Source organism: Podarcis erhardii, assembly GCF_964252035.2.
Source record: "Podarcis erhardii genome assembly, chromosome: 3".
NCBI classification, from domain to species: domain Eukaryota; kingdom Metazoa; phylum Chordata; class Lepidosauria; order Squamata; family Lacertidae; genus Podarcis; species Podarcis erhardii.
This window is the reverse complement of record NC_138507.1, coordinates 112,948,184-112,975,630: the sequence shown is the minus strand read 5'-3', so window position 1 is coordinate 112,975,630 and position 27,447 is coordinate 112,948,184. Positions and strand designations below refer to the sequence as shown.

The 27,447-nt window shown below is 38.8% G+C and overlaps 1 protein-coding gene across 4 annotated transcripts in view; it reads left to right on the top strand.

The window, feature by feature from the left end:
• Positions 1-27,447, top strand: part of CCDC88A (coiled-coil domain containing 88A) — a 78,548-nt gene that overhangs the window by 5,994 nt on the left and 45,107 nt on the right. For all 4 annotated transcript variants that reach the window (XM_081854428.1, XM_081854427.1, XM_081854426.1 and 1 more), the window contains exons 3-9: positions 13,740-13,848; positions 16,775-16,844; positions 17,430-17,488; positions 17,976-18,059; positions 19,048-19,188; positions 20,345-20,514; positions 26,764-26,845. In XM_081854428.1, coding sequence (XP_081710554.1) covers positions 13,740-13,848; positions 16,775-16,844; positions 17,430-17,488; positions 17,976-18,059; positions 19,048-19,188; positions 20,345-20,514; positions 26,764-26,845 — 715 coding nt within the window. The remainder of the gene's footprint in view (positions 1-13,739; positions 13,849-16,774; positions 16,845-17,429; positions 17,489-17,975; positions 18,060-19,047; positions 19,189-20,344; positions 20,515-26,763; positions 26,846-27,447) is intronic.

Here is a 27,447-nt window from a genome sequence, read left to right as displayed (position 1 = left end):
AGAATCCGTTCCGCGATTCTCTTCGTCTAGCGGTTTTTTCGTCTTGCGAAGCAAGCCCATTGACAGCTTAGCGGATTAGCACTATTAGCGGTCTAGCGGCTTTTAGCGATCAGCTGAGAAGCGGCTTATCAGCGGATCAGCTGAGAAGCGGCTTAGCGACTTAGGAAAAGGGCGAAGAAAGTGAAAAAAACCTGCGGGAACTCGCAAGACATTTTCGTCTTGCGAAGCAACCCCATAGGGAAATTCGTTTTGCGAAGCGCCTCCAAAACGGAAACCCTTTCGTCTAGCGGGTTTTCTGTCTTGCGAGGCGTTCGTCTTGCGGGGCACCACTGTATCAGGCATCCAAACAACATGACCAACCCAACCAAGTTCATGTTGAAGAATAATTGCTTCAACACTGGTGATCTTTGCTTCTTCCAGTACACTGGCATTAGTTAACCTGTCTTCCCAAGTGATGTGTAAAAAATTTTGGAGACTCAATTGATGGAATCTTTAAAGGAGTTGGAAACGGTGTTTATAGGTGGTCCATGTTTCACAAGCATACAATAAGGTTGGTAGTACAATAGCTTTGTAAACAAGCATTTTGGCTTCCCTGTGAATGTCCCAGTCCTCAAACTCTCTACATTTCAATCGGGAGAAAGCTGGATTTTGGCATCGGTGTATGCTGATATCAAAGAAAAAGTGCTGTTTACCAGAATTTGCAGCCAGTGGTGAAGGGACTAAATAGATGGTGATGATTTCTGACCTGTGAAGCAGGAAGTTTGGATGTGGAGAGGCTTATTCCAGCAGGATGTTGGGAACAGCTATTTCGTAAGGCAAGGCATGGGATGTAGGAAAATAGATGAGAGCTGTTGGAGGATGCTTGGTCCTTGAAGTACTCAGGGGCAATAGGGTTGCTGGTGAATATATTTTGGTATGCAAGATATGAAAAGGTAGCATCTTTTGATGGAGATTTTTATTAGCTAATCACTGCCCCTTTGCACATGAAAGCAGCTGGGGGTAACTACAGGTAATATCCAACTAAGTCATACTCTGCATAGTCCCATTGAAATCAATGGATCAGAATAATTGTGGATTCCACATTTGTTTCAAAATGAAATTAATCAGCACAGCAGCAAAAGAAGATGTGTAGAGCCCTCCTATTCCCTGTTGCATATACTCCTGCCAGAGGTGAAACCATTTGCACTTCAGTAGGAAGGGAGTTCCAAAATCGGGGGCCACCACAGAAATGGGCCTTTTTTTCATGAAGCTTGTTGCCCTTGAGTTGTACCTCGAGTTGCAAACGCCTCAGGTTACAAACTCCGCTAACCTGGAAAAGTTACCTCGAGTTGAGAACTTTGCCCCAGGATGAGAACAGAAATTGTGTGCCGGCGGCGCAGTGGCAGCAAGAGGCCCCATTAGCGAAAGCATGCATCTAGTTAAGAACAGTTTCAGGTTAAGAACGGACCTCCAGAAAGATTTGAGTTCATAACTAGAGGTACCACTGTATTACTGAAATGAAGGTATTTTTAATCACTTTAATCATACTAGCCATAACTTGAAAGAAATGGCTAGAATAATGATGTGATAGCTTATTTGTTGTGTGGAGGGACTGAAGACATCGGATCTTTTACAAACGTCTTCCTTAAGTGTTTATTGATTTGAATATAATGGCTGTTAACAAACAGTCCAAAGCATCTGTTTAAAATATCATTTTCCCCATTCAGTTGTTGAGTAAGGCTTTTCTGTTCCAGCAGAACAGATTTTATTTCTGTTATGCCATGTTCCCTTCAGTTGTCTACATTTTCCATTGTAGGTCACTGTTAGGGCAACTTTATATATTCATTCCAGGGCCCATAACTAGGTCACTTGTGTTGAAGGCTCATATTAAGTGAGGCACTGACTGCATTTTTTCCTAAGTAGGATTCCTACCCCCCACACCAGTCGGGTGATTACTTCAAACAATTTAAGCAATAAATGATGCAGACATAAGCTACAATACAGATAGAAAAATAAGTATAAGCAGAATATAGTCATGGCCATATTATTTTAAGTTATAGCATTGTAAAAAAGACACAAGGTTGGACATTATTACTTATGGAAACAAAACCTTTCAAGAGAAGTAAAAACCATTCCTTTAAATTTATTTTCTTGCACCTTTTGCTGAACCCTGAGGGGGAAACACAAATTTTATATATACTGCAATTTCTATTATTTTAAAATAACAATTCTGTTGTAGTAGAAGGTTCTGTTAATTTCCAGTGTTGGAGTATATGTCTTCTAGCTGCTATTACCAGATTCTTTATAAGGTGTTTGATATTAACTGATAGGCTGTGATCTGTTGGGTTTTATTGATAACCTGATTCTGAAACCCCTGGAGATTTGGGCAGATTCATAAAATGTGTAGAAAGTGTGCCCTGGAAGCCCTGAGCTGATGAGGGAAGCTACAGGAGGGGGTAGGTCTAGACTCCTTATCTATGTGTCCTTTTTCCTATTTAAAATAACAGAGCAATCCTAATCTTGGGCTAGGGTCTGGGAAGGTCAGCTGAAGCCTTGCATGCTTCTACTGTCAAGGGCAAGAAAGTGTTGAGGGAGCTGGGGGCATGCCTCCTCCCTTTTTTTCTTGCTATGCCAGCTTCAAGCTGGTATAGCTGAGGAACCAGAGGATCAGACTCACAAAACTTTACTCAGTGGATGTAAAGCTGCTGGCACACTGCCCTACAATGGCATTTTAGGGTTTTTTCATGCTGAACAGCTGGCAGCAGCTTACTGCTTGTTTGGGTGTACTGTACCTTGAGGCCTCTGACATGGGAGAGCCGCCTCCAATATAACAGCAGTCCTTTCTGCCAGTAGAGAGAAATTTATGTGCTATCATAATCCTCTTTCAGTCATAGACATGAGAGAAGGATTGTGGCCTTACACCTTCCTAACACCTATTTCTTTCTTTCTTTTACTTGATCAGAAAAATTCTATATTTAAACAAATGGCATTGCTGCCATGGCATCTATTTTGGCTCTAATGTTACAGAGGAAAATATTTTAAACAAAATAAATGGATAGCAGTGAAGTTTGCACTTATGGTTTCTGAGCAAAAGATGAATTATTTGTATCAGTTTGTTTCTTCAATTCACATTTCAGAATTTGTCAACTGGGATTAAGGAAGCAGTATTTTTAATTTTAAAGGCCGCTGTACACACATTGAATTTAAGTGACTATATTTTAATGCATCCTCTTAACTATTCATAATTATGCCTTGAAAGCGAAAATATATGCACTTAAAAAAAAAAGCTTGTGGCTATTTATGTCATTTGAAAATGTAAGTGGGTTTATTGTGTCCACTTGGCAATGATTTGCTCCTGGGATGCCTGACAAAATACATGTTTGTTTTTGCTTGAACGTAGTAAATAAAACAAGTTTGTTTCAGTATATAAAGGAGCACATGTAGTAGTTAAACTAAAATGTAACAATAGTGCAACTGTTTTCACAGTTTGTTCTGCTTTGAGGACACAGCTGTTTAAATTAATGTAAAAAAATACTTCCTGGAGTTAAATTTCTGATTTGTCTTCAAGATCGCACAATCTTCTTTCTTAGCCATTTTTTGTTATCAGTAATTCTAAGATCATTGCTATTTCTTTTGTCTACAAATGATCCTCAGATCATTCTGTCTTTCCTAGTTTTATGTCCTTCTTTATCCTCTGATTTTCATCTTTTTATTTAAAAATCCCGATTTGCTTTGTGGGTTGATGTATAAGATAAATTTTCCTTGGTCTTTTCCCCTTTTTATTCTTTTGATCCGTAATACTGGATAGTCTGTGACAGTAACTGTATCCACAGTTAATAATATATTTGGTGTAGCCTGGTGCAGAAAATAAGGGTATAGGAAAAAGTAGTAAATTTTGTCCTTCAGAAGCTTTTTACCCTTAAGGTTTCTGTGGGAAGGTGAATTATTATTGCCCCCACAATGCATTGCAGGACAATGTACAATAAAACCAGCAAAAACACAGTTGAAAACAACACACACCAAATATATATTGATATAGTACACACACACACACACACACACACAGAGAGAGAGAGAGAGGGGGGGAGAGAGAGAGAGAGGGAGAGGGAGAGGGAGAGAGAGACCCATGACAGAGACCCATTCATTCAGCTGGGAAGGCCTGTTGTAACAAAAAATGTATTCCGTTGTTTCCACAAAACGCAGATAGTGTTGTATTTTGCAAGGAATCAGGTTGGTTGGCATCCATTTGTATCGGGAGACAATGGATGAGTGCCACAAAACAGATGCAGCCATACTAAAGCCCTGCTCTAAGTCTGAATGCATCAAAGCAACATAAAATTCTATTTGGTAATCAGATATTCAGTTTTCTGTCGAACACAATCATCTTTATAACACACAAACTTAGATTTTCTCATCCCAGCCAGAAGTCGGTCCATTTATCAGTTTTCACCAATCTGGTGTCTTCAACTGATCTAGACCACAACTCCCAGCAACCCCAGGTAGTACTACTGGTGTGAGTTCTACTTCAGAATTTTTTTACCCTGATATAAAAGAGGCACATATATCTGAAGCTTGTCTTGGAAGTCTGATTTTGTATTTCAGCATGCAGCCCCCACATGGACCTCTTGGTCCCAAAGCACTAATCTTTCTCCCCTGCTCCATATCAGCACCCTGATGGGGAATTGCACACAGCAAACGTTTTGAGTGGAGACTTTCCCCTGCCAAATCATGCTTTCTTTTTCATTCTCTTCCTGTATTTATGACTTAATGCTGAGACATCAAGCAGGAAGCACCTGAGCAGATGGCACTCTAGCAGCACTCTAGACTTTATTTAGTGAAAGGAAATGTTGATAGTCAAAACCTTTTATAGAGCCATTTTTCTTGCGACCTTTATTTTTTTCTTTGTTTTTGTTTATGGAAAATGAATGCCTTTTTTTGAATTACTTTTTCCTCTTAGGAAACCTAAGCGCAGTATAATAATAATAATTTAACATTTTTGTTTGAAGTACTGTTTATAAAGGAATGGCTTTCTTGTATATGTCTAGTGGAATAATATTTCTTTAAACTGAGCTTGTGATGAGGTAGCTTGTATCATGAACAGTTGCTTAAGGGAAGAGGATGGTGTCACCCATCCAAGCATAACTGTGAATGAGAAGCTTGGCACATATCCTTAACACATCAGTGTGAACATGAGACGGCTCTGTTTCAGCTCACAGATTTCCTCAGTATTAACAGTTAGCGATGCGTGACATTATGTTTGCTTTCAACTTTGGCATCTTAATCACAGGATCACCCATACTTTCCTGCATGGGCAAATATACTATTAGAATGAATTGTGAACTAATATATATGTGATCAATTGTCACAAGCATTATCTTGTCACTAGCTCTGTTAAACAGTAGCCATAGCCAGCTATCTCATAAGAGTGCTTACAGTGGTGCATCGCAAGACGAAAAGAATCCGTTCCGCGATTCTCTTCGTCTTGCAAAGCAAGCCCATTGACGGCTTAGTGGCTTAGCGCTATTAGCGGCTTAGCGGATCAGCTGATAAGCGGCTTAGCGGCTTAGAAAAAGGGGGGGGAGGGGAAAAAACCCGCAGGAACTCGCAAGACTTTTTCGTCTTGCGAAGCAAGCCCATAGGGAAATTCGTTTTGCGAAGCGCCTCCAAAACGGAAAACCCTTTCGTCTAGCGGGTTTTCCATCTTGCGAGGCGTTCGTCTTGCGGGGCATCACTGTACTTTAGATATTCAGAATATTTGTGACTTTCTAGTACAAAACTACTCAGATTTGAAGTCATTTTTGTTGGTTTTCTAAAAAAAATTTCATTCCATACAGAAATATTTTACTTCTAAGGTTCTAAATCCACAATCTCATAGAACTATCTACAGAAGGCTGTCAATTTTCCTTTATTCCTGGGTGAAATAGCTGTATAACATTCCAATAGACGAAATGTCACAGAGCCATATTAGCTTCCTCTCTTTTAAAAAAGTTAAATCTGATAACTATACCACTATGTTTGAATCTTATAATACTCATTTATAGAGCTGGTTGAAATTGCTGATTGGAATGTTTTACTGATAATTTTCAAATTATCAAGTACAGCCTTCATTTATTCCACCTGCCACTGCTTACAGTTTGCAAACCAGAACAGTTTAATAGATAAGTTATAACATACCAGTATAGACCCAGTGTGGAATCCTTTTCCAGTACAGACAAGTGCTGAAATGGATTTTGTGCGTGTAGTTCATTTTAGGCTTTCAAAAATTGACAAAGTATGTGTCATGTTCACAAAATATAAAACAGGAAGTTAGACAAACTTTTCCTTTTGAGTAGATATTGACATACCATTAGTTTGGCAAACGGGGGCATGCCGGAAAATATGGGACATTATAAAAACATAGTGACAAAAATTGGCCAAGTTTCACATTCATTTCACTAATACTTTCAAGAGGCAGTCCTTCAGAGATACTGAAAGACTATCTCTTTTAGGCAAAAGTCTTTTAGGTCAAGAGTTTCACTGCCAAATAAATACTTTGCAGTTATGTATTCCTCCTTACAACAAACGTAAAGTTTCAGTGTACCCTTTAGCAGTGCTATTTTTCTAGAAAAATAGGTACTTGAACTCACCATGAACACTTCCCTGAGTTCCAAATAGAAAAAGCCCTGCCCTTTTGTACCAGTACTTGAAAGTCATAGTTAGAGTCTGAAGAGGGAAAGATGTTACAGCTATATCTGAACATATTCAGTATGATCAGTTTACTGTATTGGATTTTAGTATTCACCATGTATAAAATAATTTGAAAATGTATCTTTGCAGACATTATGAAGCATTTTTGAAACCATTAAAGTTTTCAGGGTTTTGATATGTAGAAATTAGTCACCTTCTGAGACATTTAAGCTGCAATTCTAATGATGTATACTCAGAATTTTGCCCCATTGATTCCAATGAGTTACTCTGTGGTGTGGTTAGGCCTGCAGCCTTAGAGATAGATTTTCACAAGAGTGTTTCTCGAATGATAGATGTAGTTCGTATGTCAGTCTCACAGAGCTATAGATGCTCAAGCAAATCATGTATTGTGTGGTTAATATAGGTTGTATTTGTACTATAGTATAAATATATATTTTAAAATTAATAATTTAGTATAATTGAGTCTGGTTTAATCATTAAGTACCGTCATTGAACAGATGGCAGGAGAAGACACAACTGATTTGCTGTCTGGTTAGATTTAGAAATCTGATAGCTTAATGGCTTCATATTTATTTGTGATAGATTTTGTTGCATGAAAAAGATACCTAATCCCTGATTATGTGATGTCTGAATCTGTAGTTTATAGTGGTGATAGCATTTGAAAATAACAGACTCCCCTCTATTTACTATGGTTTTTGAACTAATGTATTATCATTGTGGGTGCTCTTGTCTGTTTTTCCTCCAGTTGAAATTAATGTAACTTGTCATATGTAGGTTGCTTTTAAATGTAAAATTGCTTAAGGCTATCTTTTACTGCTGGGCTGCCTATTGACTTCTAGACAAATTTGCCCTATTTTGTTAGGCTATTTGCCAGTGAAGCATTCTCATTTTCCACCTTACAAAAGGAGCTATTCAGATATGTAGGATTCATTGCCTTAGAATATATATAGTGTGACTTTCGAGATTGCCACTGGCGACTTATGTTTGTCTCATGCAGATATTTTTCTGTAATCCCATAAAGTGTAGGTCTATTTTTGTACTGGAAATATTTCAGAAGCAATGATCCTGCTTTTTAATAGTGAGACTATGAACTGAAAAGTTAAAAACAAAAAAGTAGCACCACATATTACACTGTTAAATTCAATGGAAACCACAAATAAGTTACTATATTTGTTTTGAGATATGTTTTCCCCATCCTGCTCTAGAGCATACCTCAGGAAGCAGTCCAAGATGCATGGAGGCCGAGGTCTTCCTACTCCTCCATTAGTGATAGCTTAGTAGAATAGCCATCTAGAGCCACTGTGATTTTCAGTTGGTCCAGATGCACACATGACTCATAACCTGAAACATGGGTCCCACTTTCAGATTTTCACTCTTGATTAAAAATTAATAGTGTGAATAATGCACATTTTCTAATCCTAAAATTACTAATTCTAAGATGGCAGTTCAGAGGAATATACATAGTGTTACCTGGACATTGCTACTATATCAAAAGCAGTGATTTTTTAAAACAGTATTGTAATTAAAAACAGATTTAAGTTGAAGAGTCAAGAGAGTGTCTGTGCAAACAGGTGAGTCTTCAAAAACCAGTAGAATTCCAATACTGATAGGGCCTCTCATAATTCAGCAGAAAGTGTATTCCATATATACAACTTGAATATTGAAAAAAAAAATGCAACATGCAGTGCCCAAAACTGGGGAAGAGAAATGCCAATATAGAAATCACATAATTTACTTGAAAATTAAAGCAGTGCTTCTCCATCAAATGGAAGAGGAAACAAAATCGAGAACTAGATGAATGGGTTTCTTCTGCTGAGGAGGAAGAAGTCCCCTGCAGCTATTTCTCATTCTTAAGGTGATCTGAACTGCCCTAAGAACACTTAATCAGGAGCAAACCCTTTGAACGTCTGTAGGTTTTGTAACTTGATTCTAATACATGTTTGCAGAGAACCAAGAGCAATTATATGCATGTCTACTCACTCAGAGGCATGTCCTGTTGAGTTCAATGGGACTTACTCCTAACTGTGTATAGGATTACAGCTTAAATCTACAGATCTCAGGTGGTGTCCAGAGAATTATCTAGTCCTGAAAACGGGGCCTTTTCTGCAGTGGCTCACTGTTTGTGGAATGGTCTCACCAGGAACACTCACCTGGCATCTTCATTACATACCTTAGATGCTAGGTGAAAACATTCCTCTGCTCCTAGGCCTTTGGCTGATGAAACAAACTACGACCTTTTAAACTGTGTGTGGGGTTATTGTTTTCTTTGTTATTATAGTATGTATTTTTGTGTATTTATACTGTAAAGTGCCCTGTGATCCTTTGATGAAGGGTGGTATATAAATTTATTATTTAAAAAGCAGCAATTCTCAACACATGTGTGACTGGGGGTGGGAAGCAGTGTATATGGTGGCATGAACAGGCTGCTTTTCCACTTGCAACCTGCTTGCCTTCTCAGCTGGGGGTCGGTGGTAAAAATATTCAAAATACTTTTGGTTACATGTGTGTGCACTCCGCACTGCGCCCCACACCCCTGCTTGTTCCATGAGTGTGAAGAATTGCAGCCTAAACCTTTCTTTCTTAAAAACATTTGCAAGACACCCTTTGAGGCAGCTAACAATTTTTAAAGAGAAAAAATAGTCAATTTCGAAGTAAGTCAGATTATATAACTGCAGCTTAGATCCCAAATGTTTGCTTAAATAAGCGAGCCCTATATTTTTCCTGAAGGTTAATAAAGGGGTGAATTGCTACAGCTCTGCTGGGAACTGATTCAAAAGCCTGAGGCCACTGTCGAAAGGAGAGGGTGCAGGGAATAAATAAAGTTTAGTGCTGCACTTTGAATTCTTTTTTCCTCCTGCCTTATTGGGTAGTGTGTTGATTATTTATTTGCAGTTCTGCAGGTTTTAAGATTTCAGTTATGTTGGCCTTCCACTGGGATCAGAAATAATTGCTGCTTCCTCCTCACATCTGCCAGACTCATGGGAAGAGCTTTCTTCAGCTGCATGTCTTGGCTTCTAGAATTTCTGTGAGATCCTTCCTTGACCGCTGCCAAGAAAAGCTGTTTCCTCTGTCTAGCGGTAGCTACTGGTACAAAGGCTTGGGCCTTCTGCTGTAATTGATCAGTAACAGCTGAGCTGCCTTTACATTTACACTTTGATTACTACAGAATCAAGACTCTCCATCTCATCCTATCTAAAACAGACATTTCTAGGTTGAAAATCTTTGCCAAAAGCCGATACGATTTACAACTTGTATCCAAATACTACTACTACTACTACTACTACTAATAATAATAATAATAATAATTTATTATTTATACCCCGCCCATCTGGCTGGGCCTCCCCAGCCACTCTGGGCGGCTTCCATAGATACCAAAAATACACTAAAATATCACAGATTAAAAACTTCCCTGAACAGGGCTGCCTTAAGATGTCTTCTGAATGTCAGGTAGTTGTTTATCGCTTTGACATCTGCTGGAAGGGCGTTCCACAGGGCGGGCGCCACTACAGAGAAGGCCTCTGCCTGGTTCCCTGTAGCTCTGCTTCTCACAATGAGGGAACCGCCAGAAGGCCCTCGGCGCTGGACCTCAGCGTCCGGGCAGAATGATGGGGGTGGAGACGCTCCTTCAGGTATACTGGACCGAGGCCGTTTAGGGCTTTAAAGGTCAGCACCAACACTTTGAATTGTGCTCGGAAACGTACTGGGAGCCAATGTAGGTCTTTCAAGACCGGTGTTATATGGTCTCGGCGGCCACCCCCAGTCACCAGTCTAGCTGCCGCATTCTGGATTAGTTGTAGTTTCCAAGTCACCTTCAAAGGTAGCCCCACGTAGAGTGCATTGCAGTAGTCCAAGCAGGAGATAACCAGAGCATGCACCACTCTGGCGAGACAGTCCACAGGCAGATAGGGTCTCAGCCTACGTACCAGATGGAGCTGGTAAACAGCTGCCCTGGACACAGATTTGACCTGTGCCTCCATGGACAGCTGTGAGTCCAAAATGACTCCCAGGCTACGCACCTGGTCCTTCAGGGGCACAGTTACCCCATTCAGGACCAGGGAATCCTCCACACCTGCCCGCCTCCTGTCCCCCAAAAACAGTACTTCTGTCTTGTCAGGATTCAACCTCAATCTGTTAGCCGCCATCCATCCTCCAACCGCCTCCAGACACTCACACAGGGCCTTTACCGCCTTCACTGGTTCTGATTTAAAAGAGAGGTAGAGCTGGGTATCATCCGCATACTGATGAACACCCAGCCCAAACCTCCTGATGATCTCTCCCAGCGGCTGCATGTAAATGTTGAAAAGCATGGGGGAGAGGACAGAACCCTGAGGCACCCCACAAGTGAGAGCCCAGGGGTCTGAACACTCATCCCCCACCACCACTTTCTGAACACGGCCCAGGAGGAAGGAGCGGAACCACTGTATGACAGTGCCCCCAGCTCCCAGCCCCTCAAGACTTACTGGTACTGTATTTGGTTTTGTTGTCTGCCACTGCTGAATCAGACAAAGGCCTCTATAATCCAGTACCCTATGTCCCACAGCAGCAAACCACAAGCAGAACATGTTGGTACTACTAACTACAGTACTAGGCTCCGTCCAGTAGCACCTTAGAGACCAACTAAGTTTGTTGTTGGTATGAGCTATTGTGTGCATGCACAGAAAGTACTAACAAACTTAGTTGGTCTCTAAGGTCTCTAAGGTGCTACTGGAAGGAATCCGCCCCCCCCCCCCCAACTACGGCAGACCAACACGGCTACCTACCTGTTACTAGCCTCCTGTTCTTCTTACCTACTAGCTACTCATCTGATCATGAAAGTAGCATACAGGCATGATGTCTAGTAGCTGGTGATGTTAGGCTTATTCTCTGTGAAGTCTGCTAATCTCATCTAAATTAGTGGTGATCTCCATATTTTATGTTAGTGAATTCCATTAAATTTTATGCAATTATTTTTAGTTTATGTATGTGACACACAGATAGAAGCTATGTATTTGGGAGACCTAGGTGCTGGGTTCTTAGTATAATACCATGTTTTAGTTTTATGCTGGTTTGAATGTATGCATTATTTGTTTGCTGATGTTGTAAGTGGCTTTTGAGTTACATTTTTTGGGGGGAAATTAATAAGTTTAATAAATATCTCTTGGAGTACATTTCCATCAAATATTAATTATATGAACAGCTTTTTTTGGTTCTACATAACATCTTGTAGTGGTTCTTCTGTTTTATAAAGTCAGGGTTTGAAAAAATGGGTAAAAACAATCTTGCAGTGTTCTCTATCAGAAGAAAACTTTAGTAGAATAAATATTAATCTGAATCTCATGGTTGTTTCCATGTTGTGATTAATTTTAATACAGTGCTATGAGGAAGAGGGTGAAAGCTAGGGAGATACACTTTAAAAAGTATGTGAGGCTCTTCTTTTCTGCTTCCTAAATTCTAGAGCTTTGATGTTTTTAGTTATTACATTTGAACCCTTTCCTCCCTTTGTGCTAATGTTTCTTATAGTTGACAGGTTTTTTTCCAGAGTTAATTTTGGACACACACAGTTTCACAACAGAAAAGAGTCTTCTTAAGAATGTGTGAGAACAAAAGCTACCCACTGGTAGAGGTGTCCCTTGTGTTTCTGCATGAGTTAATTATTCTGAATGTGCTTCCTGTTTGAAAGAAAGAAAAGCCAATAGAGTAGCTTGTTCCCATTTCCCTGAGGGCAACCAATTTTGCTGCATCTCTATCAGGAGCAATTGATCTAATTACACACAAAGCAGAGACATGTCAGAATTGTTCTCCAGTAGGCTAGAGCCATTAATCATGCAGATGCAGTGGGCAGCCTCCTCTGTGCTGAGTACTTTTGGCAAGGCTGGCACTATGATTTTGGAAGCTCTTGGGGCAAGAGATAGTTGGAGTACCTGCTTATCAAGCCTCTTGCCCAGGAGCTTCCAAAATCATAGAAGTGAATTGACGCAAGGGGCAGCATATCAGATCAAATGATTCTGGTATATCTGCTGCTTCATCTTCCACCAATTCAGATTTTGCACATGAAGTGGACCTAAGGTAATCTGGGGTGAGGGTACTTTCCCCATATGCATAATGCATGCACTCAGTGCTTTTTGTTTTAGAAAAAAAAAGATGCCGGTACTCATTATGAAGCTGTTACTTTAAGTGTCACACTTTTAACATTTGGCGGGGGGAGGTGCTGGGACTGCACACTTTATGAAAAGTAGATCTAAAAGGCTAAGGGAAGGGTTAATTTTACGCTTAAGAAAAAAAGCAAACATTGAAAAACAAACAAATCTATGAAAGATTATTGGAGTGAATCCCAGTACACTTGGATGTGGGGTTGCTCAGATGGTCAGAGATTGGGACAAAGGAATAGGGGCACTTATTTATGGTATTGGAACTGGTAGGTGGGGATTGAGTGACAGGCTTCTCAGCACAATCAATGGATTGAGTTTCTCATATCCATATATATTTGGAGGCTGGCATAGTTTTATTTAAAAAGGAGTTTGCTTGGGCTATCCCTGGCCGTCTTGACATAATCATGGGATAGCTCAGATTGTATACACAAATGTGGCAAGAGTTATAGGTCTTGGCCTCCCTGAATGAATGGAGGCTAGGAAGACTGTGTTTTACTAAGAGGTCTTACCTAGAATGGCAGACAAGAGAGCTGTGAATCATATTTTGAAGTATTCCCATCCATATGTTTGTGTAGCATTGTCCTTGCAGCCCTAGTTACAGCAGTGGAATTGAGGCTTTCAGCTAGTATTTTTATCTGGACCCCTGACACATATAAGGGATCTGAGAACACAAGTATTGTCTATCTGGCCTTCCTTCTTTGTTCTTAGCCTTGTTTGTTTGTATAAACAAAGTGCTCCCATTATTGAAGGTTCTATAGATATGAGAGCACAGTAATATATCAAAGTGCTTCTATTATTTTTGCCCCCCCCCAAAAAAAGTTTGTGAATCTGGATTATATTTGAGTAACTAGTAACTGGTCTTTCTCCTTAGCTGACACATAAATTTCCCTTTGTGAATTTCAACTAAATGAACTTTCTTTAATTTACTTTCGTGTTTTATTTCAGCAACCCTAAGGCATCTAGTCAAAGAGTAAATAAGAAAATCAACAATGATGCATCACTTCGAATTCAAAATTTATCTATTTTGGTGAAGCAAATAAAATCATACTATCAGGTAAGTGATTTTTCTTTCTTTTAAAAAGCATTTGTAAAGATGTGTTTTGTGGACAATGCTAAGCTAATATAGACACAGTTGTCTAAATTGTGAATTCGGTTTGCTGTGCTGCTGTTCCTCTCCTTTCCTCTAAGAAACCCGTAATGAATCAGAATGTCTCTATTTGAAGTTGACAGTGAGCTAGTTAGCAGGTAACTTTAAAACATGATTAAAAGTAAACTGTGGTTTACCCAAAGAGCTCACTGTGCTGGTTCATGCAGCTAATATAGTGCTTGCTTTGCTCTACCCATGCTCCTTCTGCTGCCTTGCAGCCGGCAAACAAGCCAAGAGATCCAAATCTGGATACTATCCAAACAAACCATGAGCCCAGGTTTGGATGTCATGAGAAGCTAGAAATTGACTTGTTTTCTGATGGCGTGCCAACAGTTGGGGAGGAGCAAAGCAAGCTGTGTGCATTAGCATTCTGCTGATTCACATTTAACCAGGGATCACTAACACAGTGCCTGAGGGTGCCATGGGAGACACTGGTGGACGTGAAATGTCCCTACAAATATCCGCTCAAAAATCCACAGTGCATTAGAGACTGCTTTTCTCCTTCCTGTAGGCCGGGATTGGATATCAACCCTCACTTCCATTTAAACAGCTGAGAGGTGCAAAGAGCATCTCTTTGTGAAAGAGTGGTAACTAATTTAGGTGTCTTCCCTCTCCCCATTGATGGGTGCATGTCCACATCTTTTTGTATACCTGTCATAGATGGCCATTATTTCTTATTTCTGTCAAAGCACCTAAACAACATTCTTTTGAGTTGAAAACTATCCTAAATACAATACTAAAATTTTAGAGGGCAGAGCAGATTAAAATAATTGATTTCCATGACAGGAGTGTTGTGATTGGAGTGTCAGAATGTTGATTCATCCAGAAGGAACACTTTACCTTTCTGGTATCTTCATCTTCTGGTATTTTCTGGTAGAACTATGAAATTTCAGTATAATGGGTTATATTTTATTATGTCATACTCAGACTAAAACAATTGAAATGAATTGGTGTGACTAATGAGTCTATTTTTGCCACGGGTCTACCCTTGAGTATGACTTATTGGAACCAGCTGAATGTATTTTAAATGCTGTCTGATCCTTAATTGCTTCGATGTAGCTAATACTTCCATCAGCTCATCTTTTTCTGATCAGTATTTTATACTATGGAACTTAGATTTGCTTCCCAGTAATGACTCAGCTTTATGTGTATAGAAAATGTAAACTTAAATTCATTATATTAAATTCGTTTCAGCAACTCGGATCCTTTAGATTCAGTTCTGTTGTTACATCATTTTGTTATCTACTTAAAATCCTATCTTGCTTTGAGAAGTAGATTATCAGTTTCTTCATAACTGTGTCAAAATATGTTGTACAACAGCTGAAAGAAAAGAGGACAGCCCTCTTAATCATACAGAACATAAATTTGGACATTTTTATTGAACATATGGCAAAATCCCTGTAATATAGAAAAACAGTCTTGTGCTGCCAAATCTGTGTATGTGTTAGCAGCTGCTGTGATAGGTTTCCAGATGTTAGAGGGAATACACACCAATGTTAAAGAATTAGGTACTGTCTAGACTGAGGATTTTCGCTCATTACCACTGCTGCACACTGGTGGCTGTATAGTTAGAACAGGTCAACTTCCATGAGATTGTTCATGGAACACATAAATTGTACTTGTTTTCTTTTTAAATATTTTTTTTCATTCCTGGACAACACTGCACATTCCAATTGAAGCAAATTTGCACTATATCTGTAGTCCTTGTTGACCTGACTATTGTGATACAGTTCATTCTTGTCTGTCTGTAGTCTGCATTTTTAAATTTTCCTAGACCTTGATCAATGGAGGAAATTACTTTTATTATCAATTATATCTTGAATATGATACTGTTTTTAATTTGTTAACTTCATACTTAATTAGCAATCACTGGGTTTTAAATTTTTTGTCTCAGTCTTATATACACATTAAAGTTAACAAATGTTCATTTTTCATGTTTATTGTGAGTGTCTGGTGGACCTAATGCAGACTAGTCAGGTGGGTCTGAGGTTTTTTATTATTATAAGGTTACAAATTGTTCCTGGAGGAATGCTTAGTGCATGTATCAGACAGCCTCCTACATCAGTGATAATATTATTAATTCAATTTATTTGTTGTCTAATACAAAATGTCTCTAGGCAGCTTACATACATAATTAAAAACAACCACCAAGTATACAATAACAGTACCCCACCCCCCAAAAAACCCACAGAAAGCATGATGATAGTATTCTCTCAAATGCTTGGGTTAAGAGGCAGGTTTTAATCTGGCACCGAAAGGATGTAAGTGTTGGAGAGTGCATTTCATAGAGCGAAGGGCATCAGATGATGATAGTAGGGACTGGATACATCCAAGTCTAATGACACATTCCCTTAGATAATGGGATCCTGGGCTGAATAGAGTTTTGCAGGTTGAAAGTAGCACTTTGAAGTGGAATCAGAAACATATGTGTAGCCTCCTATAGATGGTTTAGACCAGGTACGGACTTTGGTCTTTCAAATTTAAGCAGCGCCTTGTGCAAGACCAAAAAAGGCCCCCGCCTTCCGTTCTGCTCAGTTCACTAGGTCATAGTTGTACTGCCCTGCTTTGTCACCAGGGCTCGATACCCAGTGAGACAGAAATGGTCACACTGCCCTAAATCCACCTCAAACAGTGCAGTCCTATGTACTAAGGTCATTGGGTCTTACTCCTAGGTAAGTATAGATAAAGAAATGTAGCCTAGGTATATGTTAAATCAGAAGTGAGTTTGAATGGGTGCTTCATTATTTTAAAGATATTTGTGTTTTTAGTTAACATATGGATGGTTGGTCATCCTTCGCACAGCTCTTGTAAATCTTTACATTCATTTCTATAGGAGACATTGCAACAATTGATTATGATGCCTTTGCCAAACATCTTGATAATTGGCAAAAATCCCTTTTCAGGTAAGTAGTATATTCAGTTTAAAACAGACATTCAGTGTTAAGTTTATTATTAAATATTTAGAACTCAACATTTGCATCAAATTTTCAGGTGTTCAAAGGGGTTCCCATTCATTATCATATTTATGATAACCCTGTAAGGTAAATCAGTATTAACATAGGGGGAGACTAAGGATGAAAGGCAGTAGCTTGCCCAAGACTGTCTAGTGAGTTCATAACAGGCAAGTTTAGAACTGAGAATTTCCTGATTCTTGACTTTGCTTACAAGGGATTGCATTACCACTCCATGCCCTAAGGGTCTTCATCAAACTCATAGTGGCAGTGGTAGCACACTTCTGCATGGAAGAGATCCATCCACATGTATCTTTACCTGGATGACCTATACAAAGAGCCCTTCAACACATAAAATCAAACTAGCCACCCTAACTGATCATGGGTTCCTAGTGAAAAGGGTACTTATTCTTTTCAGGAAGAGTATAGCACCTAGGAGTGCTAGTCCTAGCCAAAAAGTAAAAAATAGTGTTGGTAGCGTACAAATAATGATTATCTAAAGATGTACACAGTGTGCTGTTTTTCTGATATTTTCAGAACAAGGCACTGAAGAAGTAAAGAAGCTGCTTCTACTCCTCCTTGGATGTGCAGTTCAGGTGAGCTCTCAATTATACAACCGCTCGTGATATTCACTTAAAGGTAGCAAGCTGCTTTATACCGAGTCAGAGTACTGGTTCAACCAAACTGGCAGAGGTTCTCTAGAGTGTTCAGACAGAAATCTTCTCCATTCCTACTGGATATGTGACAGCAATTGAAACTGGGACCTTCTGCATGCAGAAAGAGGGGGAAATGCTGTTGTGCCCAGGTCCTGTAGTTTAACCAAGAATGGAAGCAAAAGCTTTTGAATTCCTCCAACCACATGGAGGAAGGAAAAGAGGGAAGTGTGTGAATCTAGGAGGAGGCTAGACTTGTTCACATAGTTTAGTATGATATCTGAACGTAACTGTTGTGTCTAGGTACTCAGTTATTGTTAATGAGACCTTTAGATATTTCAGTATGCCTAACAGATAACATTTTAGGTCTTCTTGAGCTATTATGTTTAGCCAATTGTAATGTTAATTTTGGTTAATATCTGTGTTTTAGTGTCAGAAGAAAGAAGAATTCATTGAAAGAATCCAAAGTTTAGACTTTGATATAAGAGCTGCTGTTGCTGCCCATATACAAGAGGTATTATCTGGTTTTCTACTATTAAAATCTTATCTATATATGGATTTTGGAGGCAGCCTTCCATCTTGATTATTTTTTATTCAGAAGAATATAAATTATAGTTACTACAGATTATGAAGCCAATATGCTACACAGAACACACTGTAAATCTCTGTAAAATTAGAAAAAATACATTTAAAAGGTTTCTGAAACAAGTCTTTCTCATCTTTTAATACTAAGTACCTACCCAGGTAACAACTTTAATCACAATGAATGAATGCAAGACATGACATTTCAGTAATTTTAGGGAAGGGAGATTCAAACCAACTGATGAATTTGAGAGTTTATCTGTATTGTGATTTTAAAAAAGAGTGTGAACAAGGGTGTGCACAAGATAAGAGCCAAAAAGACTTGGGAGAAGAAGTTCATGAGTCAATTTTAGTTTCAACTTTAAAAAGCCATAAAGGTGGTATGCTAGAAAGGTACATGACTGCTAAGAGTATTCAGATATGGATTAAAGAGATGTTATTGTTGTTGGTACCTGTATTTGTGTTAACTACCACTAGTCCTTAATAGCAGTTGAGGAATTTTTCATTTTAAAAATAAAATGGAGTAGATTTTTTTCATTTGATTTATAGACGGCTTAATATTAAAAAAATCTCTAAGTGGTTTACAGTAATTTTACTTCTAAACAGAGATGGTTTTAATGTGCTAAATAAAATTCTTTAAAAATAAGATATGCTGCTAAGGCTGTAATCAATATCTTCATTCTTGAAGGATGAGCCAAGTGAAACTATTCCCAAATCACTGGATTTTTCTTGGACTAAGTGGTACGGATTTCAGAATGTTCCTTAAAATGTATTTAAGGTTATGAATCTTTGTTTCTTAAAGCTGACATGGACTTCAAATCTTTTGCTCCACATTAGGTTACATTCTGTTAGCACATCTTTTCATAGTCTTATCATTGAAACAGCACAGTTTTCACTTTATTGTTATTTATCATATGCAGGTAACTCATAATCAGGAAAATGTGTTTGATCTCCAGTGGATGGATGACAGTGCTCTGTCACATGACTGTATTGAGTCTCTCCTAAAAAATATGGCATTGCATTTAAAAAGGCTTATAGATGAGCGAGATGAGCATTCTGAGGTATGTGTCGTACTAGTTTTCCCCTTCTGCTAATGGATTTTTAGTTCTTAAAGAAGTGTGTTAATTAGAAAAAAGCCTGGGAGTATAACTGCTCAACTATTTGCAAATACTGAAATTTGATAGATTTGTATATTTTGTTGATGTGTAGGTACACGTGGCCCCTTTCAGTGGTTATGTTTTTAATATTACACTTCTTTAAAAACAACAGCCAGCTTTTGCCTTAGCACTGAAAATAGCTGGTAGCTAAAAGCAACAATTGACCTGTTTGTTAAACCATAGCTTAAAACAAACTATGGCTTTAAGTGAATGAACAGAGTGCTGATGCACTCCTGAGAAGTTCATGTAGCACTCTTCCCCTGCTCTTACTGCTGCCATTAGACTACAGAAATACGATTTTTAATTGTCTTCTTCTCAGTTCTCTAAACTGAGTGGTATTGACAGATGAGCATCTTGGCCTTGAAAAATATGGGTTAAATTCACACACACCTACTTATGGACTCAGAGGCAAGAATACTGAAAATCAGTTATCTAGTGTCATGGACTGGCTCGATGCAGAGGAGTAGTGGGAGCACCAGCTGGGGAACTCCTTAAGGAACCCCCAGGGAAGAAGGCTCAGGTCCAGGGGATTGGTGGTGGGACGGTGATGAATGGTCAGAGGGGAGAAGGAGCAGACTGGGAGAAGAAGAAGGAGGTCTTAGCAGCAGGAGAGGTGACAGGGTTTAGTGAACAGGAGGAATCTGTGGCAGAGAGCAGTGGGTGGCCAAGAGGCAGAGTGGAGACAAGCTGCTGAAGAATCCAGGGAGTCTCCCTCTCCTGCTGCATCCAACTGCTCTCCTTGAACTCACAGAGAAATGAAACAGGCAGAACAGAGAGTGGGTGTGTGCAGGCACAGCCTGAGCTTGCATGGGAAAGACACTGGGGAGGAGGAGTCCTAGTGGACACTGGGAAGGCGGGGACCTTCAGTCCTTGCAACTGCTTCATTGGGGCAAGACCTAGAAAGAGTTACTGAGACCAGTAGGCATGAGCTGTAGTTTGTTTCCTTAAATAAAAATTTAACTGCCCTGGCCTCGGGTGACCCCCCCCCATTGCTGACCTATACCTGGCTCTAGCCCTGACGTGCTTATGTGGTAATCAAAGATTTCATGTTGTATCTTAGACTATCATAGAACTCTCTGAAGAACGAGACTCTCTTCATTTTCTACCTCATGCATCAGCAGCACAATCACCTTGTGGATCTCCAGGCATGAAGCGCACTGAAAGTAGGCAGCACTTATCAGTGGAACTAGCAGATGCCAAAGCAAAGATCAGAAGGCTTAGACAAGAGCTGTAAGTACACTGTGAAGAGTGCTAGGCGGTAATGAGAAACTGTGGACCCTTGGGGAAGTAGTGTAGAAATAGCCTTTTTTAGCTTGAAGTTTTATATTATTAATATCTGTATTATATATGCTGCTGTAGTTGTGTATCAGACTTGTATGGTTATATGTGGTTAGTTAACAGTTCATGCCTATTTTCAGTTCATATAGTTGGTAAGATGGAAAATAATGCTTAAAGTATCTTACATTCTTATAAGCACTTCCAAATTCACATTCTGTCTTATCTCAGTTACAATACTCCTAGGGTCAAGGTGTTTGAGTTGAACTTTCAAGTAAACAAGTGTAGATTTTGAATGATAAGTCACTTGGTGACTTCAATATGACTTCCAGTTATATGAATGTAGAACTGCAGCATAATTCTGTTGTGCTTACGCAGAGAAATATAAGCATTTTTGCAATTTGGCTCCTCTCTTTTCCAATGGTGTATTGGTGGTTTTGCAGGAATGAATTTCTGGATGAGTTCAGTATTTTTATAAAAAGATACGCAAGCACTTTGCACACATATTCAGGCTTGCAATCATTTTTCTTTTCTGAAGGTCAGTATCAAAAATTCCTTAGTCTTTTGGTGATGGCTTGTGAAGTGGTGTGAAGTACAGGCTTTTCTGCGTAGATTTGGGGAAAGCATTGGAACCTGAGTTTGTTGCAGGATGTGGTCTCTATGTTTATATATCCCTGTTGTGCTGTCTTTTGTTGTGGGTAAATAACTTTTAAATTAAGGGAGTATCTTTAAGCAAGGACAGGCTTACCACTCAAAGGTCATAGAATTGTAGAATCACAGAGATGGAAGGGACCCAGAGGGTCATCTATTCCAACCCCCTGTAAAGGCTCTTTTGAGAGATTTTTGGACTGGACTGGACTAGAGAACACTGGACCTTTGGAGTTATGCTAAATGGCTACTAATTTAACAGCCTTATCCCAAAAGGTTAAGAGTAAATGTTAGCTGACAAATTTGTAAGAAGTTGTTGGTGGTGGTGGTGGTGTTTTTAAGTTGGCATTTAGTCTGTCATTCCCCTTCCTCTTCCATAGGGGAAAAATTTGACAATCCTGACCATCTGTGTGGCCTTAAAACATTTCTTGAATAAAAGAATACAAGACTGCTCTGAACTGGAGCTCACCTTTTAAAAAAATTACCTAAAGGGGTGGTAGTTGGAGGCAGAAAATGTCCAGGAACAGTGGTATAGAAAAACAAGAATTTAGGGCAGCACAGCTCTGGTACTTTTGTCACAGCAGGATGACAGAACCATCCTTGCCATAGTTGTTTTATGGTTGACAGCTGATCCTAATAAATTAGTTATTCTACTGTCTCTGCTGCTTTTGGGGATTTGTAATGAAGCGACAAAGCTGCCTGCACTTCTAGATTCTCCTTGGAGGTGTGAGTGTGGACTTTTTGGTTTATGGCTAATGAAGGCTGTTATGAAGAGTGCCTACACTTTAAAATTTACCCCATCCCACTGACTTTGAAATCTACTGCCAGAAGCCACTATCTAAGTCTATTATACCAAATTCTAGGGTATTTCCGCCAACCTTTATCAGCTAGGATTTTCAAGGGTCTAACTTGGAACTAGTCACCTCCTTTCTTCCAGACATTGAATACTTATCGGTGACTGACAATGAAGTAAGCCTTCTAAGTAAGATTAAACTTTGGATATTATACACTTAATTCTGAGTCTGCAAACAAATCGGTTTTGTGTCAGTTTTCCTAAGTAAAGGATTTATTTGCAAAATATGTGGCAAATGCACGATAGCTGGCAGAAGGTGACAGCCCCTGGTGGGGTCAGCTTAGGTTAATGAAGTTGTTTTGTACTCAGCAACAGTTGTACTGGATGGCTATACATTTGTTTGCCATTACCATGCCACAATAGTCTTTTAAAATAACCTTATGTTTGGTTTTTAAAAATCCGTAAAAACAAGTGTTATCATCACATCCCTCAAATCAGGGTGTTGTGTTAGAAGAAATTTCTGCTTATTCTATCAGCTTTAACCTAAGTTGCCCAACAGCTGTTCTATAATTGTCTGGCCTTCTATTTAATTTTCTGATGTGTGCCATATGGTGCTGGGAACTTTGCCATTTGAATAATGGGAGGGTGTGCCTTTATTCCAGTGCCTGAGGTCAGCTCGATGACACCCCACTCAGTTGGGCTATTAACAGTGTGTCCCCTTTGAGTGGTATGCCTTCTGAGCTTTCTGGAATCCAGCCACATGCATGTGTGTTCACTTGCTTTGTCTCATACACTGGGCTGCTTGACAACTATGATGCTGCTCCCAAATGATAAAAGTCCTATCCTGCCATTCATTGAACAGGCTATAGCATGTATATTGAGTTTTCCAGGACAATAACACTCAAATCTGAGAGTTAGTGTTGAATTGCCATTGTAGGAACTACAGACCAGTGTTTTGAATTGTAGCCCAGCCATGAACTCTGTGAGTGGCCTTAATAGACCCATATAAAATCTCGTTATTCATCCCCATAATTGTGTGCGAGAAGTGATTCAAACACACTATAAATTGCAAGGTTTATTATTACCTTTTACCAAGACTAATTCAACCATCTTAGAGTTTTGTTATGGAACAGAGTTGCAAAGATACTAGCAAAAGCTCAATGCATACTGGGCAACCATTTAGAGACTGAATGACTAAGAAAACAGGGTAATCCAGGGTAGAACTTCTTTCCCAACTGCCCGTCAAAAGTTGTATATCAAGTACCTATCTGAAACAGTTATGAGCACATGATGTTGCTCAGATTCCATCCAATTATATTAATAACTTTAGTGACTCCACTTTGGTTGATTGTTGTGTGTTTCATCACTGATTTTGCACTGGACTGCAGCAGTGATAGTCTGGGTGAGTTCCAGTGGTTTTCATCAAATAATACAATAGAGGACAAACATAATATTGGGACATTTACAGGATAGCCTATACCTGCTAAGTATACTAAGAACGATGTAATTCTTACAAAAGAGTTTTGACTATATCTTCTAAAACTGACAGAGTTAATTGTTATCTCACTTCAACTCTCTCTCCGCCCCACAAGCATACACAAAGTAATATATTTTAGTCATCATGAGCACTGGAATATAAGAGAAACAGATCTCATTTTCTGATGTGTGGATTATTACATGTCTGTTGAAGTGAGCTTACTCAAGATATTCTGTAAACAGCTGCACTAGGAAAATTAATGCAAATTGCTGTTATTAATTTGACTGGCAGTTAATAGACTAAACAGTGCACACTGCTGCATTCTGTATAATTAAAAACAAATCATTTTATACTGTAGTTGAAGCACACAATTGGAAGTATAGACATCACTGAGAACATGTTACCACGTTTGCAGTGTGTTGGATTTATTTACAAATAAAGTTACAAATAAAATGCTAAATTTATTGATTAAGTTGTTTTTAGTAGTTAGTACTACTGTACCCTGTAAATTACTTAAAATTGCATATACAACAAGAAACTGATATACAGCAGTACCTCGGGTTACAGAGGCTTCAGGTTACAGATTCCACTAACCCAGAAATAGTACCTTGGGTTAAGAACTTTGCTTCAGGATGAGACCAGAAATCGTGCGGTAGTGGCGGGAGGCCTCATTAGCTAAAGTGGTACCTCAGGTTAAGAACGGTTTCAGGTTAAGAACGGACCTCCAGAACCCAAAGTGTTTGTAACCCGAGGTACCACTGTACTTATCTTAGGAAACTGCCTTATATCAAGTCAGAATGTTGACCCCTCAAGTCAGCGTAGTCTGACTAGCAGTGTCTCTAAGGTTTCAGGCAGGAAACAATTCCAGCCTACCTGGAGATGCCTGGGATTGAACATAGATATAACCTTCTGATCTATGTCCCTTCCTCTCAGAGTTCATGTTCTGGTTCCATTTACAGCTTTCTCTACTGATTTTGAGTGGAGTGCCCTACCTGGGTGGATGGAGCAGCCAAGTAATTTCGTTGTCCCCGAGAGGGGGCAATGACAATAAAGATATTATTATTATTATTATTATTATTATTATTATTATTATTATTATTATTATTAACTGCAATAGTGTTTGCTAGTATTTTCACATCTTTGTCTCTCTTGCATTTTTCATATCTCAGTCACAGCTCTTTTAAACTCTTATATATATTATTTCAACTCCCCATCAAAGCCAGTCAGAATGCAAGTAGAGTCCTGAATAAGTTTTTCGTCTTCAATAGCTGTTCCCCCCTAAAATGTGTAACACTCAGTTTCCTCAAGTTCCTATACTGAACATTTGACCATTCTGGTCAGCACAGCCTATTTAGTAAAAGAGAGCAGTGCTTTTATAACAGACAACATGACAACATAACATACAGTGATGGAACCTTCTCCCTATTGCATTAATTGAAAAGTCTTTTCTGAGGATTGTGAACTGTAGTATTTGGTGAGGATTGCCAAAAATTGGGCAGAGACACCTTGGGCAAGCTGAGGGTTCCCTGATTACAATTCCAGTGCCTTTTATTGTTGTCTAGTTGATGACTGAAGGGTCTTACAGTGATTCAGCGATAAATGTTTCATAAAAAACCCCCCACATGTATGGAGATTTAAGGAGCAATTACTATAAAAACATGTTTGTGTGTATCCTTGCAAGTTATTTTTCTCAAACTTAACCCTATGTACACGGAATCTTTTATATAATGTCAGATTTAGACTGTGATTTTCTAATCTTCAATAATTTGGATATCTTACCTTCATTTTGATGAAGCTTGAATTAAATTTCCATTGGGCATGTAAAAATTCATAATAAACTTGGATTCTTTGTAGTATGTATAAGGATAGGAAGAGAACATTTATTTACACATCCTTGCAGAAGTAGATAATAATTGACATTTTTAGCATTAGACATTGAAAATAAAGCATATATGATGTGACTGTTGACTAGGGTTTGCTTGCTTTTTAGTGAACTTTTGTAGTCCTGCTTTTTAGCAGTAGCTAAGGAATTGGCAGGTGAAACTTTCCTGTTTGAAAAGTAGGCAATCTGATCCATTTGATATTTCATATATGCTAGTAGGCTTTATACAATTCTTTATTTGATTTTTAAAAGCAGAGCTAATATCCCTTATTACAGTGGTTCCCAGCTGGTGATCCACAGATCCCAGGGGGTCCAGTGTAACCCACCCAGGGGGTCATAGAATCATAGACCATGGCCCATACCAGTCAACTGGGGAGGGGGGCTATTAGGTTGCTATTTTTATTTTGATTATGTATTTTGTGGTTTTATATTTTGATTTTATTCTGTGAACTGCCTTGAGACCTCCAGTTATAGGACGGTATATACATTCAATATATAATTTTATATCTCTCTCGCAGGAGTATAGCCCGGAAGATGCGCACCATAGTTTTGCGCTGGGACATATTTGTGTGTGTGTGTGTGTGTGTGTGTGTGTATGTGTGTGTGTGTGTATGTGTATGTGTATATATATATATATATATATATATATATATATATAAAATTTATTGGTGTTTCAAAAAGTTACAAGAATAAAAAAGAAAGAAAAAGAAAAACAGAAAATACAAAATACAGAAAAAAATAAAAACAATTAAAAACAAATCCATCTTTCCATATCTTATCTATCATTTGCTTGTTTCTTTGACCTCCTCACATGTTGGAGGGTATGGTGGTACCATTCACATAACAAAAACTACCACAGAGATATCAACATTTTCAAAAGCAGGGGATCCTAGTTAATTGGGAACCACTGTCTTTCTTGATATGCTGTTAACTTTTGAAGAAATCTGTGATCCCCAGGTAAAGAGCAAGCGTGTGTTCATGAGAAAGATGTTAGATAAATTGTACTCACTAAGCTGCAAACCTACAGGGAGTACTGAAACTAAAGAAAAGTGTATTGTCAAGAAAAGTCATAGAAGCAGGGAGGGGACCTTTTTGCCTGCAGTTTTTGCTTCAGAACACCCCACACCACTCTCCCCCATCAAGTTAAAAAATGCATGTGATGTGTTGGTGGGGTTGGGGGAAAGTGACTTAGAGTGCAGAGTTAAGCACACTCCCAGCTCTTCCTTGTTCATGGTTGATGAATCCAGAAGTTGGGTTTTTTTTGAAAGACAAAAAGCACCCTTCAGGGGTTATAGGCATCTGAAGTATAAATTCTGGTGTGAACTATGAAGGGGAAGTCTATTCATTTTGTTCTGTCCCTTTCTTCTTTAGTTCCTGTTTTTAATTAAATAATTTTATTTTTAGTGAGGAGAAGACAGAACAGTTACTGGATTGTAAACAAGAACTGGAACAAATTGAAGTTGAATTGAAAAGACTGCAACAAGAGGTTTGGAAATTAAAGATAACTTCTCAGGCCATTGTGCTTAGATTAAGTATATTTATTTGTGTTTATCAGTTTAATTAATTACATGTGTTGTCATGCTCCAAGCTAGGACCCTGGATTAAATAGGTTTTTGTGCTAAGGAGCTCTGGGTTCTGCCTCAAGTCCATATTTTGGTGTTTTTGGATGCAGTATTTTCCTGCTCTACTTGAGATTCATTCAGATGTTTGGCCAATATGATATTATAAATTGTATGAACCCTGTGTTGAAAAGTGTTTCCAAAAACATGGAAGAATAAAACTGACATGTTGAAAAAACAATTGGCATTACTTTTATAATGGGTTGTTATTGATTTCATCAGACTTTAATGACAAGTCATCAAACATAACTTGATTCCTACAGTTTAATTGAGTTTAAAGCAAGCAGAGCATGTTTGTGAAACTGGTCATTGGACAACTCAGTCTCCTCAAGGGAATAATTCATTTGAAGAGGAACATTACAGCATTGAAATTGCCTCAACACTTTTATATACATATAAGAAATAACACAGTTATCCTGGGATTGAGATAATTATTTGATCACCACCTTTTCTGTAAAACTAGCAATCG